The 17,637-nt window shown below is 38.8% G+C and overlaps 1 protein-coding gene across 1 annotated transcript; it reads right to left on the reverse strand.

Moving 5' to 3' along the window:
• Positions 1-12,894: 12,894 nt before the first annotated feature.
• On the reverse strand, positions 12,895-15,098 carry LOC123875883. The gene is made up of 2 exons (XM_045921948.1): positions 15,047-15,098; positions 12,895-14,307 (listed from the first exon to the last, which is right to left on the reverse strand). The coding sequence occupies exons 1-2, from the start codon at positions 15,096-15,098 to the stop codon at positions 13,280-13,282; spliced, it is 1,080 nt and encodes a 359-aa protein (XP_045777904.1). The 3' UTR covers positions 12,895-13,279.
• Positions 15,099-17,637: the final 2,539 nt, after the last annotated feature.

Genomic DNA, 17,637 nt, shown 5'->3' on the forward strand with positions numbered 1-17,637 from the left:
GATAAAGTTAACAAAGCTGTCAGAGACGATGATAATAAAGATTCCCCGGTAATAGTACACTATAAATCACACATCCCAATGCCCCGGGAGAATGATCAATCAGTCAGCGAGAGAAAAGTTGGGTAACTGCCATGACTGGACAGTTACGCCGCGTCCTTACTTCGCAATATGAGTTATGTCCATAATGACAAATGTAGAAGAAAGGAAATATGTTGACGTACAAAAATATTATTATGTTGGGAGAACTTGATTGTGTACGATATACTTTTAAGCTACGGCCACACCTGCGCGTCATGAACATGGGATGCGGGACAAGCACATCCACGATGAGACGTGTAAAGTAAAGACATAAAAAGGCTCTTGATGGGCAGACAGACAAACAAAGTGATCCTTTCGTAGTCGCTTTGGTAGCACAGGTTTTGATCAAGCAAAAGCCTTCTCATTCTGAAAGGAGAACCGTTCTCAGTAGTGAGCCAGTGATGGGTTGATATCACGTGGTAGCGAGTTAGCTAGCTCACTATAAAAGCGCTCGATAAATCGGTAGAAGAAGAGTAGCGTCTACTTCTTTCCCGGAGCATACTTAAATGATTTTACGATGGCATAATCATAACTCAAAACTCCCATAACTCGGCCTATAAAAATGTAAATAGGTAGCAACTAATAACAGGAATCACGCATGTCAACAACGCGGTCTTGACAAATGCAAAACACATGTAAAACAATAAAAATAACCTAATGTTAACCGGTGGAGCTAAAACGCAACGCAGGATGCGCATGCGCATGCTGAGCGTGTGTGCGTGTTGCGTGAGAGGCGTAAGACCAAAGTATGAAAGGAAAACTACACGCACAAAATATTTTGTAGGTGAGCACGGGTTTCTCGGTTCACAGAATGAAAAGGGTTTTTAAGTCATAGTCGGCCAATTAGTACGGATTGGCAGAGTTCACAAACTTGTGGGAATATTAAGGTGCCCACGCACTCGAACTGAACTGCAGCTGAACTGCTCGTCACTGCCGCTTGTCACGGCTGGAGAGAATATCGTGCAGCGCGCTGCCGCGACGCGCAGTTCAGCTGCAGTTCAGTTCGAGTGCGTGGGCACCTTTATGAAGGCATGCACGTTTCCTCACGGTGTTTTCTTTCACCGTTAAAGCAAGGGATACTTACTTAAAAAAACGTACCATAGCTCCGAAAAATTAGAGGTGTGTGCCCGGGATCGAACCCACGACCCCAAGAATAAGAGATGAACGTTTTAACTACTAGGCTATCACTGCTTATGAAAATCTACCGTAGACATAAAAAAATATAAGTTACTATTGCTCAGATTACTTTCTCGTTTGCTGTAGGTAGTGTTTTTTTATAAACAAGAATATTAGCCAAGTTTATAACTAACTAGCTGATACCCGCGACTTCGTTCGCGTGGATGTAGGTTTTTTAAAATTCCCGTGGGAACTCTTTGATTTTCCGGGATAAAAAATAGCCTATGTGCTAATCCAGGGTATAATCTATCTCCATTCTAAATTGCAGCCCAATCCGTCCAGTAGTTTTTGCGTGAAGGAGTAACAAACATACACACTCACACACACACACACACACACGCACACACACACACACATACAAACTTTCTTCTTTATAATATTCCCCTTTCCCCTCCAATCAACGAAAAGCTTGTGCTAGGAGTGGGTACGACAATAGTGCAACGGGTGGGCTTTGAACCGACGACCTTTAGGATTTCAGTCCGCGCCTTAACCGTTGAGCTATCGAGGCTACTGAAGTTTGAATTGGTTTGAAGTTACGCCTCTCATATTGTGCGTGTGTGTGTGCGGTCTCTCATGTTGTGCGTGTGTGTGGGGGTAGTGTCAGGTAGCATCAGCTGTTCCCGGCCCATATGACTTCAAGGACGGCCTGCGGGCTGCGGAGACGGGTTTTTTTCTTAATTTTTTTTAGAAAGTTCGTTGGTTCGCATTTTTGTTTAAGAACTAACTGATGCCCACAACTTCGTTCCCTTAGATGTAGATTTTCTTAAAATCCTGTGGGAACTCGTTGATTTTTCGGGATAAAAGTAGCCAATGTGTTAAATCCAGGGTGTATTCTATCTCCATTCCCAATTTCAGCCAATTCCAGTCCAAGCCAGCCAAGTCTAGGCCAAGTCCAGTAGTTTTTTGAAAGAGTAACAAACATACAGCCATCCATACATGCAAACTTTCGCGTTTTTAATATTAAGTACGATTTCGTTGAAGTGTAAGTAAAAACATTATCATAAAGATTAGAAAATGCTGTCTTCACTTTTTAAAATAAAATCTCATCTAGACACCGTAGGATGCAAAATGTAGATATGCAAAACGCTATTTTCATCCTTATTGCATACTAGAGGATGCCCGCGACATCGTCCGCGTGGATTTAGATTTTTATAGATCCCGTGGGAACTGTTTGATTTTCCGGGATGAAAAGTTGCCTATTTCGATTACAGGGACGCAAGCTACTCCGCTACCAAACATACAAATATAGGTTAAGCGGATGGGTCATTAGGAATCCCGCGGGAACTCTTTGATTTTCCGGTATAAAAAGTAGCCTATGTCCGTCCCCAAGATATGAGCTAACCTTGTACCTTTCACCAGAATCTGTTACACTGTTGGGCCGTGAAAAGGTAACAAACAGACAGACAGACAGACTTTCGCATTTAAAATATGGAAGTAAGTATGGAAGTATGGATTTTAGTAGTGTACTTTTTCATTGATAGTGTAAGTATACTCGTTGCGCGAGTCTGACTCGCACTTGGCCGGTTTTTATTTAGTCGGTTGGAGTCTGACATACCCACCATGTTCTCCCATGGCCAGTGGTATCCATGATGAACTTTTTTCACGGAAAACGATCAGTTGTTGTGTGAAATGTAAAAAGAGGTTTTTAAATGCCTATACTGCAAGCGCAAAATCTATATAGACTAGGTAATCGTAAATTACAACCATATTACAACAGATAAATCTAGAAAACATAAAATTACTAACTAAAAAAAAAAACATTCAAAATCGTTCCACGTTTCTCGCATACATCAAACTTGAACTTATTTCACACATACATAATATTACACACACATACATAATATTACACACACATACACAGACATTAATGATCAGCTGACTACGCACACATGTGCATAAATAAACAATATGGGACTAGGGTATGTTAGTGGGTGTTACATAGCCAACGGAACATTTAGATATGACTTGTTTTTCTTGAAATTTTGGTGCGTTCTTCACAATTTTCCGAATCGAGCTTTTGATTCGTCAAGGTTGTCTTCGTTGGTAAACTAATATAGATACTAATATTATAAAGGAGTAAAGTTTGTTTGTAGAGGGTAATCTCTGGAACTTCGGAACTGATTTTGAAAATTCTTTCACCAGCGGGAAGCTTCAATATTTCTGAGTAGCATAGGCTATATTTTATTTTTAAGAAAATTTGAATAAGTTACCCGTGCGTAGCCAGGGCGGGTCACTAGTCTTCTATAAAAATAATAGTCTTAACTCTCTCGTTGAATGATTCACCACCGTCCAGCTTAGAAACCTATGCACAATTTAAAATGTAGATGTAGACAAGGAATAAAGCCGGATTTTTCGAAGTCCCCACCCAAGGTAAGCGAAATCTATCACTAGTTCAGAAAACCATCATACCTACTCACCAGAAAGACCATGGGAGCTAATTGAAAGTTTAAAAAATCTGATGATGTGTTCAATAATATGTAGTACTATTTTTTTTTCTTGGAGTGACTTAAAAGATAAACAAATCGCTTCTCGTAGAAACGCGTAACCAAAGAACTAAATACCGCATAAAGGACCCAAAGCACAGATTAAAATAAAGCTTCCAAAAGTAGCAAACTTTTCAAAATCGTTCTAAAATTTTAGCAAAGCGCGTAACTTACGCAATTCTTCGAGAAGCTCTCTGCGATTTTTGTACTATAATAATAATTAATTAATTATTATGATACGATAGGGCATTAAGCACATTCATAAAATTGCTGTCCAAACTATTATTATTATTTTCTATTTCCAGTAACAAAGACAAGTCTATGAGTTCTTACGTCTACGTGCGTATAGGATGTTGACTGTTCCTACGTAATGAGAGGGTTTCGAAAAAAGTACAAGAGGTGACCCTTATAAAAACCTTTTACATAAATCAAAAATCCTGCCATTTAAAAACCTATTCTATGTCAATAACAATAAAGTTTTAATTTAAATGTAGCACTTTTGTACATAAAACTTTTAGTTATTAGAGTGATATTGAATAGTGTGAACAGAATAGGTATAGTCAAATGTGTTCAAAGTTTGTATATGTGTGAGTGCGAAGGGCTATGTTTTATTTTTCGTCGTCGACGCGTTCCTTTTTCAAAAGCTCGATGGGAGGCAAGGTGCGTTCTTTTTTTTAATTGTGACCTGACTGATGTGTGACGTCGGATATTTTTTTTACTAAGAATATCACCGAGCCTTACACAGATACATAACGTCCCATGCTAGAAAATTCTTGCAAATCAGTTAATGCATTGAGTATATTTTACTAACTACAAGTAGGTAGGTACTCACCGATTTCATTTCACTCGACTGAAGCTGTCCCATAAGACCATTAAGTAGGTATTTATTTATAAAAAACTGGTCAAGTGTGAGTAGATATTTTGGATTTGTTTGTTACTCATTTCGTCTACGAGCTAGAGACCTGTAACACGCGAACAGACAGACCGACAGACAGACAGCAGAGTGGGCAGCGGAGACATTAATAGGGATCCAAGGGCGTTTGTTAATTGTTCATCACTTTTTAATTTTAATGTAACTACGTACCTAGATAAGATTAAAAAACGCGGTAGGTACCCTGTAGAAGGTACAAATATACCTACTGGGATAACTAAGGATCCCTATTTCCAACTCCCTAAGGACTCTGCGAGATTTCTCAAAGTCGCCGGCAGAAGGCCTACTTCTCCCTATTTATCAATCTGTGTGATTCGGAATAGCTTATTATAGTAATTAAAAAGTCTACAAAGTTTTAGTAGGTACTTAGTACTTACTGATAGTTATTACCTACAATTACTTACGTCTATTACTTAACAATTTTCTCTAAGGTTATCTACAATAATTACAGTGAGCATTCTTTTAAAATCACTTTAACTCTTATTAGCTGTTCTAAGAACCTCCATATTATATGTTTCCGAAGCAATAAACTACTATGAATTCTCATAAATCTCCATTGCTATGCTGATGTCGTACAGCTGTCACATCAGCTGATCACGCACACTAATGTAACGAACTGGTTACACACACACGCACGTTCGTTGCTATAGGCCTTATACTATAGGCCTTATAGTATAGGGCATAGGAGCAAAAAGGTAAGAAGCTAACGTTGAAGACCTCGACTAGGTAGACAAAGTTCAATGAACAAGTTAGCTTCTGAAAGTTACAGTTAAACTTAATGCCTAGCTAACTAGCCTAGGAAATAAAAAGTCTGCTATCAAGTACCTAGGTAAGTACTAATAAGAAGGAGATTTAGTAGGTACCGCCAGCCGGTTTATATCGTCGGTCCGTCGTGCTGGAGGGCGTCCCACACTACGCTTGCTTAAACGCGGTCTCCACTCAAGGACTTTCCGGCTCCAACGGCCATCGTCTCTACGACAGGCATGGGATGCCCAGTGCCACTTCAGCTTGCTAATAGTTTGGGCTATGTCAGTGACCTTGGTTCTCCTGCGGATTTCCTCATTTCGGATCTTATCCCTCAGGGATACTCCTAATATAGCCCTCTCTATAGCTCGCTGAGCAACTTTACCAACAATACCTACCAAGGAATCCAATGAATAGTTTTAGCGTTTCGAGGGAATAACAACCGTACACTCAAAGTATAATCCGAAAATCATCAACATGCCAACGCACAGCTGTCTCATCAGCTGATTACGCACACTAGAGCATGAAACTTACGCACACACGCGTGATATAGTCCTATAGCCAGAGTAGGACCAGGCCACAGCAACAAACAATACGAAGTTCAGAACTAACTAACTTTTAAACCCCAATCCATACCAATACCTGAACTAATAAATAAAATTGGAGTGTCTGTCTGTAATTTCGAAATAACTACCGCTTATTAATGTCATATGGTAATTTGAACGATACCATAACTGAATCACACGTTTTCAAAATTTTTGTCTGTCTGTATGAAAAGGCTAATCTTTGAAACGGCTGAACCGATTTTGATGGGATTTTCACAGACAAGTAGAGAATTGACCAGGGTATAACATAGGCTACTTTTTTAACCGACTTTCAAAAAGGGAGTTGTGTTGTTCTACCTATGTACACCGAAATCTCTGAGATTTCTGAACCGATTTGCGTCATTTCTTTTTTAATCGATAGAGGAACTTTGCGACATTGTTCATAAAAAATTTGGATTCCAACTTCTCAATCCTGATGCTGCAGGGGATCTGACCAATCCACGCGGGCGAAGCTGCGGGCATCAGCTAGTTATAAATACGAAAGTGTGTCTGTACGTCTGTCTGCCTGCTAGCTTTTCACGGCTCAACAATTAAGCCGATTTTGATGTTTGGTACAGACTTAGCTTACATCCCGGGGACGGACATAGGCTATTTTTATCCCGTAAAATCGAAGAGTTCCCACGGGATGCTTAAAGGCCCATCCGTTAAACCGATTTATATGGGTACAGAGGTAGCTTGCATCCCGGAAACGGACATAGACAACTTTTTACTCGGGGAATCAAAGAGTTCTTACAGGATTCTTAATAAACCTAAATCCACGCGGATTAAATCGCGGGCATCGTCTAGTCTAAAATAAAACAAGAAATGAAATAAAAATTATGTTTTTCAAGAAAGGTTATTTTGTTTAATTAGTAGACTACATGGTTGATTTTTTTTAAATATAAAATAACGAGCAAACAAGCAGGCGGGTCACCTGATGCTAAGTGATAACCGCCATCCATGAACATCAGCAGCACCAGAGGAACCGGAAATGCATTGCCGGCTCTATTTCCAAGACCCAATGACCACTGGTATAACACCATAATGGGAATGGGGGGAAGGGGCTGGTTACGACTGATGTATGGTCGCTAGCCAGGCGGATTCGGGATAGAATATTACCACTAAGATGGAATTTGGACCACTTGCACCCCAAATTGATTATTATTATTAATTTAATGCGTGACGTTCTGCGGGGCGGCCCCCCGCCTTATCCAACCACCATCCAACTACATCCTACCATCCAACACTAGCTTCTCCTTTCAGCAAAGGTTGCCTGGTAGAGATTGCTCTAAGCAATAAGGCCGCCTTTGCACACAATTGTTTTTCTGTTTTCTTCTTTCTGTGTTGTGTTCCTTTACATGTGTTTTTGTGTGCAATAAAGACTTCTATCTATCTATCTTATACCCATATCGCCATCTCGACCTGTCGCGTACTATACGTAGTGATATGTAGTTAGTGTTCTGTGGTACAGCTGTCTCATCAGCTGATCACGCACACAAGTGTAAAGAGCCGGTTACGCACACATGCGTGCTATGGTGCTGTAGGCCGCAGGAGCAAAAAAGGGACCCGTCCGACGGGCGGTGCGCCATCCGATGTTGTCATAGATTAGAACTTATTTTTACAGACAGGGCAATGGTTTCAACATAGTTCTACACACAACATTGATATAAAAACTTAACGTTACTGTTGGTTTCAAGAAAACCGATTATAAAACTCCAGTTAGGCAAAGTTTATCAGTGTTTTATAGGATATATTTCGGAGATTGTGCACAGGAACTTCCCAACCTTGTCCCACCCTTCTCCATTTTACCACCGAACCGCAAGATTTCGGGCGAGTTTCCATCCTTGGTATCCTTCCATCCAGTGGTAGATGCTTTTGACGATTCAAAAGAACTTGTAAAAGTCTAATTGAATAAAAATATTTTGAATTTGAATTTGAATTTGAACTTATGTCGTCGACATTCCATCTACACGCACAAAACGTTTTGCGACATCATTCCTCATACGCAGGGCTATGGTTTGGAATACTCTTCCATAATCTGTGTTTCCTACCAATTACAATCCGGGTAAGTATCTTTAAAACAAGAGTAAATAGGTATCTTCTAGATAAACGCGTTCCATCTTAGGCCATATCATCACTTTCCACCAGGAGTGATTGTGGCAGAAACCGCTGGATTCAGGAGGCGCAAGATTGTGACGTGGGACAACCACAAGAGACTTATGTCCAACTGTTGACGTGTGTGTGTGGTTCTTTCTGTGTTATCTACAACATTATTTAATCTATGCAAAGAAAAAGCCGAGCAATTTGATTTCAGACCCTGTGTGAATACTTCCAACGTCATATCCGACCATACAGATTTCCTTTCAAGTAAACCTACCTGCTCGGTTATTTTATACGCCATTGTGCCCTTATGGTTATACCTCAATGAGCTTCAACGGTTGTTTTTTTTTATATGTACTCGACTTATTGTCTATCTTTTTTAACAGGTTAGAGTGCAGTACCTGTTCTAGGTTGATTTCTTGTACCCAAGCCAACAAGAGATGGGAAGAGATCAAGAGGATGGCCACAGGGAAGATGGGAAGTGACCTGCCGAAAGAATGGCGCACATCGGCGATTGACAGAGAGAAATATGGCGGATTTTAGAGAAGGCATATATCCAAGGAGGACAACTTGATCTAATTAGTGCTGGTGTTACTATTTTTTAGAATAAAATTATGTTAGATAGAATTAAATGTTAGTATTAGGAAATTAGTACCTAATACAGTTATTTATTAAGTAGTCTATATTGTATAAATAGTTTAAGATCAGAGAATAAATGATATTTTTATTTATAACGAGCCTTCAGGCCCAAAATGTTGAGTGATTATCTGTTTTAGTAGGTATAATTATGTGGAATCTAAATTTCTCAAAATGTATGAAGTCAAACGCAAAGGCAACTGTAAAAAAAAACTTGGCGGTAGATACCTATTTAGTTTAAGCGGTACATTTAAGGGCAATAAGTCAAATTATATAAATTGATCAGGTAAAGTAAACCGCCGAGTTCTTGTTGGTTCTTCTCGGTAGGAAAGGCATTCCGAACCAGTGGAAGACCAGTGGTAGATGCTTTTGATGATTCAAAAGTACTTGTAAAAGTCCAATATTTGAATTTAGATTATTCACATTTTCTTTTCATTTCAATTTGTTATTTTCATCTGTTCAGCGTGTCTACTAATGCCATCTAGTAGCAATAGTGAGAACTATTTTTGAGGCAATTTGGTTTCAGGCATAGAATTTCTGTGGTTTCAGGTTTACCGAATTTGGATACTCTAAGTATTATTGAACTTTTTTACTTCAAATAAAAGAAAAGATTGTTTTAAGTGTATGTACATAATTATTTTAATAATAATAATAATAATAATAAATAGGCTTTATTGCTTACTTATTGCTAGTGACAAACATACATATGTTATAAGTAAATTAAATCTATAAAAAAAAAAACTAACAATAGCAATAGGCCGCAAACTCAGCATGGCCGAGCATTGATGACAATGCTCAGCGCTGGTTTTCAGTTTGCTCCAAAAAATATTGATTAATAAAATAAAAACGCACCGCGCCCGTTGCGTTCCCTGCTTATTGATCAATATTAAAATGAATACAGTACAACCCAAAAAGAACCTTAAAAACCGTACAGTAGAAAGAAAAATGAAAAGGAGAAAAAAGCACACACATACACATAACAAGCAAAAAAAAAAAAAAAAAAAATGAAAATAAAAACTAAACAAGATAAGATCTAAACAAGATGTCCCTTCCCAGCTAGGCCTAACGAATAATATTATTAATAACTTAAATAGTAGTATTATAGACAACAATAATAATAGTATGGTTCCAATTAATCAAGTATCTATGTATTATATAACTAAAATTATTTACATTATGCACTAGTCAGATATATGTATATAAATAAGACTAGGATAGAATATTTAGCATATCTAGCCTTAATTTCATTAATAAGACGTGTAAATAAGTAAGTTAGGTGTAAATAAATTTAGCTGCCTCGATCTGGTCATTTAAATAAAAATTCCTTAATTTCTTTTTTATTGTGATCTCGCTAGTAGGATAATTCCATTCCCGAAGCGGAGGCGGGAGATCGTTCCAAACCTTAGCTGCAGCAAAACGGAAACAGCCCCTGAATCCTGCCTTTTTATGAGTGGGTATAGCCAGCTTCTTTTTTTGCTGAAATCGAGTCGTGCCTCTGTCAACTCGCCAGTGTAGTCTGTCATATAAGTACGGCGGTCGCTTGTTAAATATTACTCTGTGAATCAACATTGCAATGTGTAAGTTCCTACGTGACTTCATACTAAGGATTTTATGGCTATTGATAACAGGTGTAATATGGCCTCTCCTTGGAACATCAAAGCAGAATCTAATGCATGCATTCTGTATGCGTTGAACGGCCTTTTCAGTCTTTTTGAGCAGTCTAGGTCCGTATATAGTATCACAATAATTAAAAGCTGACAAAATAAGAGATTCCACGAGTATCCGCCGGACTCCGACCGTCAAAAAACGCCTTACACCGTATAGTACTTTTAGCTTGTAGAAAGCGTTCCTTATCTTAGTGTTAAGATGTTCAATGAATCTTAGGTCTTCATCCATATATAGCCCTAAGTTTCTTGCGATAGCCACATTATCAATAGGCTCGCCTTTTATAGCTATATTTGGTTTTCTCCCTTTTATGATAGCTCTCTGATGCTTACTTCCCAACACCATAAAATTCGTCTTTTTGGCGTTAAGAACTAGTCTATTTTCCTCCGACCATTTAGAAATATAATCCAAGTCCTTATTTATTAATTCTGCCGCTTCTGCTGTGCGTTCCGGGTTAAAATGGTAGTAAATTTGAGTGTCATCAGCATATAGGTGGGCATGGCAGTGTCGTATATTCTGGATAATATCGGCAGTATAAATTATAAATAGTAAAGGGCTAAGGCTCGACCCTTGTGGAGTACCCCGTGGAACAGTGTTTACCTGAGATAACAACGGTACTTTCACGTCTTCGTCAACTACCACATACTGTTTCCTGCAACGGAGGAACGAGCTAAACCAAGTACATGCATTCGAATCGACACCATAATATCGCAACTTGGCTAACATAAGTTCAACATCTATACAATCAAATGCTCTAGAGAAATCTAGCAGTATTAGTATGGTACCCTCCCCTCTGTCAGATGCAGATAGTATGTCGTCTGTGACTGATGTTAAAGCCGTTGCCGTCCCGTGGCCCTTTCTAAACCCTGATTGTACCGCTGGAAGCAAGTTATTTGTTTCTAGATACCTAGAGAGTTGGCTACATACCAGTTTTTCAATGATCTTTGACATAACTGGTAGTATACTAATTGGTCTTAGATCTTTGTAGTCTGAAACAGTTGCAGATTTTGGGAGCGGTACAACCTTGGCTAGTTTCCACCGATCAGGAAAAACATTTTTGGAAATAGAGGTATTTAGTATGTAAGTGATTATTGGCAGAGTCCGCGGTAAAGTTAATTTGAGCATGCTAACCGAGATGTCATCATGACCTGCCGAATTAGTTGCTATGCCTTTAATTATCTTAAGAACTTCCTTTTGCGAGCATACCTGTAAAGAGAACACATTGTCCGTACACCTATTTTCTGTAAATTTCTTTACTATCTCTGGTGGGACTGTAGTGCCACCAGGTAATGTTAAAAAGTGATCATTTATTCTATTAGGAATTTTTAAGTGTTCTGGTATATGAGATGGGGTTTTATGACCAAACGGGGAGATCTTTTTAAAGTGATACCACATTTTATTCGGCTTTTTTAAATTATTATTGACATAAAACGTGAAATAGGCAGTTTGCTCCCTTTTAATGCTCGCGTTTGTGTAATTTCTAAGGTTTCTATAATATGACCAGTTCGATTCATCATTGTATTTGTGCGCTTTTTTTAATGCGTCATCTCTCAAATTCATCATAATTTTAATAACGTCTGTTATCCAAGGGTGAGGCTTCTCCTTAGTTTTAATGCACACTACAGGTGCATGTTTGTCAAAAAGCTCTAATATGTGATTGTTAAACTGTTCGACCATTGCATTTACATCATCCAAACACATTATATCATCCCACGGTATGGCGTTAAGGTCTTTCTCAAAAAGTTCCACGTTAATTTTATTTAAGCACCTCCTCCTCACGTACTGTGCCTGTACCTTTGGTTTTTTTATATTAAATTCTGCAGTCACGAGGGCATGATCACTCAGGCAAGTATTATGAATAACCTTTACATTTTTACAGCGTGTTGGAGCATCTGTTATAATTAGATCTATAAGCGATGAAGTCGTTTCAGTAACTCTTGTTGGCTCTTGGACTAGTTGAGAGTAATTTTGTTGTTCCAGGAAACTCAAGAACTCTTGGGCATTTTTGCTGTCTTTATCTTTCAGGTTTACATTGAAATCCATCAGCAGACACTGAAAACTGTAGGCAGATAAGGCACTCAGTGTCTCGCTAAGCTCTTCTATGGATTTATTTACAAACTGATATTCAGGTCTATAGGCGGTTCCAACAGCTATATGACTTCCTTTTATTCTTACTTCTATCCACAACTGTTCAAGTTCTGTCTGTGGCTGCTGAATCACCCGTACCTTAATTCCTTTTCTTATGTAAAAACCAACTCCGCCTCCTCTTTTCCCAGTCGTTCTAGGAACATGCTTAAATGTGTACCCCGGGATATGGAATGCATCCGTATTTTCTCCGCATCGTAACCAAGTTTCATTTAGTGCTAAGATATCAGGCTCATATTTCTGCATAGATTCTAATAATTCAGCCCTCCCCGTGTTAAGTGATCGTACATTCAACAAACCTAGCTTTAGATATTTCTCAGTACCCATGAGTGGTTAAAGAAAAACAACCAAAAATAAAAAACAATATGTATTGAGAACCTGATACTAAAAAGAATAACCATTTAGTATGAGCCTGCGATACCTGTATTAGTACTATACAGTTATAGACCGTATGAGGTGTAATTTTATTGGCACCTATTGAACTATGGCAGCCTCGCTCTGGACGGATTGAGTAATTAGAATTCCTACTAAAACTCACAACAATGGACTTAATATAATTACTGCAAGCTGGAAGGGAAACATATAAAATTACAATTACTTTCATTATATTATTATAACCTTTAGCATATATACACGTAACCATTTCCTTACTTATTCTATTAGCGCATTTTTCTTGATATACACTTAATCGTTTGCTGTAGTTTTTTTGTGGCATGACACTATCACAAATACACTGATTAAACATTTGGACCAATATTTTCTGAACCAAAAATACGCAAAATGTCCTGATCTGACCTAATCCGCACTCCAGATTGTCCTTCGTTTTTTCTCGCGTAGATACGTCCGTCTCGACTCCATATAAATTTCCATTTACAACTCTTAGCTGCAGCTCGCGCTTTATTAAACAGTTGTCTATTATTTTTCGTCAGGCGTTCATTGATGTAAAAACGTCGCACAGGACCGGGGAGGCTCAGGTCAGCTGTGGTGGCCTCTCTGCGCACTCGGGCCGCTCGCAGCAAGTCATCACGCAGCGCGCGCCTCGCCAGTCGCACGACGATCGGGCGCGCGTCGCGGCCTGCACGCACGGGGCCCACCCGCTCAGCTCGTACTATGTCACTTTCCTTTAGTGTGATACCTATTTTGGCCGCGACCAGCGTTGTGACATGGAGCACGTTCTCCCCCTTCTCCTCTGGGATACCCGTGATATCAACATCGTTCAGCAGAAGTTCCTGGTCGCGGTCGTTGAGCTCAGCTTTTAATTGTCCAATCATTGCCTCCACAGCCGTAGAATCGGTGCCGTTTCGCTCTTTTGGTTGGCTTTCTACCGAGACAATTCTGGACTCCAGGTCATCAATTCGCTTGCTAAATTGCTTTTCCACACGAGTAACGCTGGATTCTAAGTCGTCAATTCGCTTATTACATTGCAGCAATGAGGATGAGACATTAGATAGTTCCCGCTTGATCCCCTGCATCTCATTACGCAAGCTACTCAATTCCTCCCTAAGTACTTCACGAAACAACTTTAATTCTTCGGCCACCGAGAAATCAGCCGTAATGTCATGCGCGGTGTCATTAGGCGACATGCATGGACTTTGGTCGGCCGCACAAGCCAAATCACGCTCCGAGCTGATTTTAATCGGTGTGTCATCGTTATTTTTCCTTGGAACTTTAGCTTTACACTCGGGGCATGCCCAACCTGCTACGATCTTATTCTTATCTTGTATACCAACGCATGCTAGGTGATATAAGCTCTGGCATCCTATACCTAATAGAATAATCCAAAGTAATACCTATTTCATGTTTGTTTAATTGTTTCTTTCTAGCTTAGCTGGTTTTAGGTTTGCTTCGTGCCAAACCAGCACCATGCACTTCGCCAATGTGGAATTCTTATTTGTTTCTTTATTATCTATTTACTTTACACTTCAAATATTCAACAGATTTCACTAAAATCGGAGCTTATTATATTTATTATCTAGATTTTAGAGAAAGACAGAACACATACTACCTAGTTTGTCTGTCTTCCTGCCGGCTAGTTATTTGAGGACTCATCCAACTAACCGATTTTGATGGTACAGCTTAAGCTACTATTTTTTCTGGAAAACCAAGTTTGTACAGGATTTTTATAAATCTAAACACCCGCGGACGAAGTCGTGGACAACATCTAGTTATAATAATAAGCAGCTACCTAGGTGCCACGTTATATTTATACCAGAAAATAAAAGATCTGAACGGGATTTACAAAAAAAAATAAAAATTAATCTACCCGGACGAAATCACAGGCAAAAGGCGAACAAAACTGACATCGCAAAAGCTTATATTGAAAAGCTGGAATTAAAACTCAAAACGCTTTCAAAAAGCAATTACGAAACAAACTCGATTAACTTCCAAAAGAAACTGTCAAAAGGGCAATCAGCACATCGATTGGGCTTTGAAAGAATTCTACGAAATTCCCTTGAATAGAATAAAATTACATTGAAAATTAGCTCAATTCAACGGGCCACTACCTTTTTGCATGAGCGGCAGCGACGAGCGACTAAAATAATTAGATTTCATCATCATCAATCCATCACCAGCCCACTATAACTGGGCACGGGTCTTCTCTCAGAATGAGAAAGGTTTAGACTTTAGGCCATAGTCTGCCACTTTGAAAACATTACGGAGAACTCTCAAACATGCAGGTTTCTTCACGATATTTTCCTCCACCGATAAACCAAGTGATATTTATCTGCTTAAAAATATGTCTAGTTTTCTCTTTTTTATCATTACTAGCGATCGCCCGCGGCTTTGCAAAATATAAATCCTCCTTATTCTCACTTAAAAATCCATACTTCCATACTAAAATTATAATTAATGCGAAAGTGTGTCTGTCTGTCTACTAGCTTTTCCCAGCCCAATAGTTTAACCGATTTTGATGAAATTTGGTACAGCGTTAGTTTAAGTACATCCCGGGGACGGACATAGGCTACTTTTTACCCCGGAAAATCAAAGAGTTCCCTCGGGATTCTTAAAGATCCATTCAGAGGTAACTTGCAGCCCGGAAATTGACATAGGCAAATTTTTACCCCGGAAAAGCAAAAACGTTCCCACGGGATTTTTATAAAAACCTAATCATCTAGTAATATATAAGCTCACTAGGTCCGAGGGTTTGTCATTACAAACCCTCGGACTGATTATACATCGAGGCCCATTGGCCTCGATGTATAATCAGTCAGCGACTCAGGCTTTTTCTTTTTATATTCACTTAGATTATCGCTATCTAACTGCCGCTTTAGCGACAAAGTCGTGGCCTCGCGTTAATAACATTTCGCATTGAATACGACTAGACGCTTAATTAAAACCTTTTTATATCTAGGTGTATGCGTCTGTCGCGTACACTACTAATTAGTACAATTGTTTTAATATGAAACTGTAAATTGTGTCTGCAATTTACTAAAAGGACGTGCGGTTCGGTGTTTTAGTACCTAATAAAGTTTTTAATCTATATTTATTCTTCTCATAATAAAACTGTAAGTGGACTATTTCTGTACATTAAATATATTTGTCGGCCTGGCCTCAAATATCCCTCGACAGAGACAGGTGGAAGGAAGAAGGGGAGGCCTTTGCCCAACATTGGGACAGTTCGGGCTAACCATAATAATAATAAATATATTTTGAAAATTTTAATCGGAGGAAACATTATTAATGATATGGACTCCAAAACAATTTTTTTTCTAACAAGTTTAGTCTGTCTCTCTGTCTGACTGTATGTCTGTACGCTTTTGTACGCGTATCACGCGAAAACTACAGAACGGATTTAAAAGAAATTTGGTACGGAACCTTAAAAATTGATGAATGTGTGACCAATATCAATAAGCTTCATTTTCAAAGCCGGTTAAAAAACACGAAGGTTTTTGCACGGAAACGTCATGATCCAAGCATTCCAATCCAATTACTCCTCTATTTAAGTACCCAATACTAAATGGAATGGAATCCAGCAGGTTTCCATCTGCACTGCCAATAAAATGTAGAAAACCTCACTTGAGGTGAATGCAAAATGCAAATATTTTTGATATTAGTCATATTTTAGTCTAGATTCAGATGAATTCTCGTACGCAGTGCTGCCTTAAAAGTGGTTGGGTTTAATTTCTAGCTTGGTTAATTTCTAATTGTGATGGTTAGGTAATTTTTTTTAATTCTTATACAAGTTAGCCCTTTACTGCAATCTCACCTGGTGGTAAGTGATGATGCAATCTAAGAGGAAGCGGGTTAACATCGAAGGTGTATTACACCTTACACAAGTACAGTTAAGGTACAGTTTTTATTGAACCCATGCCCCTTTGGTTTCTAAACGGCATCGCACCGGAACGTTCAGTCGCTTGGCGACTCGGCTTTGCCGGTAACTAGCCACGATCAAAGCCTTCCAGACCAGACCAGAGAATTAAAAATTATTAAATTCCAGACGACAGACAGACAGACAGACAGACAAACAACAAAGTGATCCTACAAGGGTTCCGTTTTTCCTTTTGAGGTACGGAAGCGGAACGCTAAAAATTGCAAAATAGATATTAGGAAAAGTTCATGTATTCATAGTTTGTCATGGATTTCCGCATCCGCAAGGAAAGTAGCGCTTATACATATAAAAAACAAATACTAGCTATAATAACCCGTGTCATATACTTTTGTCGCATAAGTCAGCGTTAATTTATTTTCTCGCGGGTCGCGTGAGCTAAGAAAAACTGTTTTTACTACTTAACTGTTGAAGGGTTAACTGTATCAAGATTAAGCGAATTTATTGTTAAAAATAATGTTTTTGTTGCTTTTTCGGGAACGTTTAACGGATTCAAACGTCACGCAATGCGGAAAATATTAGTAGTATCATTACATTACCTACTTTAAGAATTACATGACGTCATTCGTTTTTAGGGCTCCGTATCTCCAGAGGACAAAAGGAACCCTTATAAGATCACTTCATTGTCTGTCTATCGGTTAAGAGTCAAGAAACGTAAAGAGAATCAAAACCTATAGAGTACCCGTAGAGTCGTTCTCGTTTTTCCAACATTTTGCACGATAAATCAAAAACATAACAATAAATAAAAATCTGTTTTAGGATGCACAC

This window comes from Maniola jurtina, chromosome 20, assembly GCF_905333055.1.
Source record: "Maniola jurtina chromosome 20, ilManJurt1.1, whole genome shotgun sequence".
In the NCBI taxonomy this organism is placed as follows: domain Eukaryota; kingdom Metazoa; phylum Arthropoda; class Insecta; order Lepidoptera; family Nymphalidae; genus Maniola; species Maniola jurtina.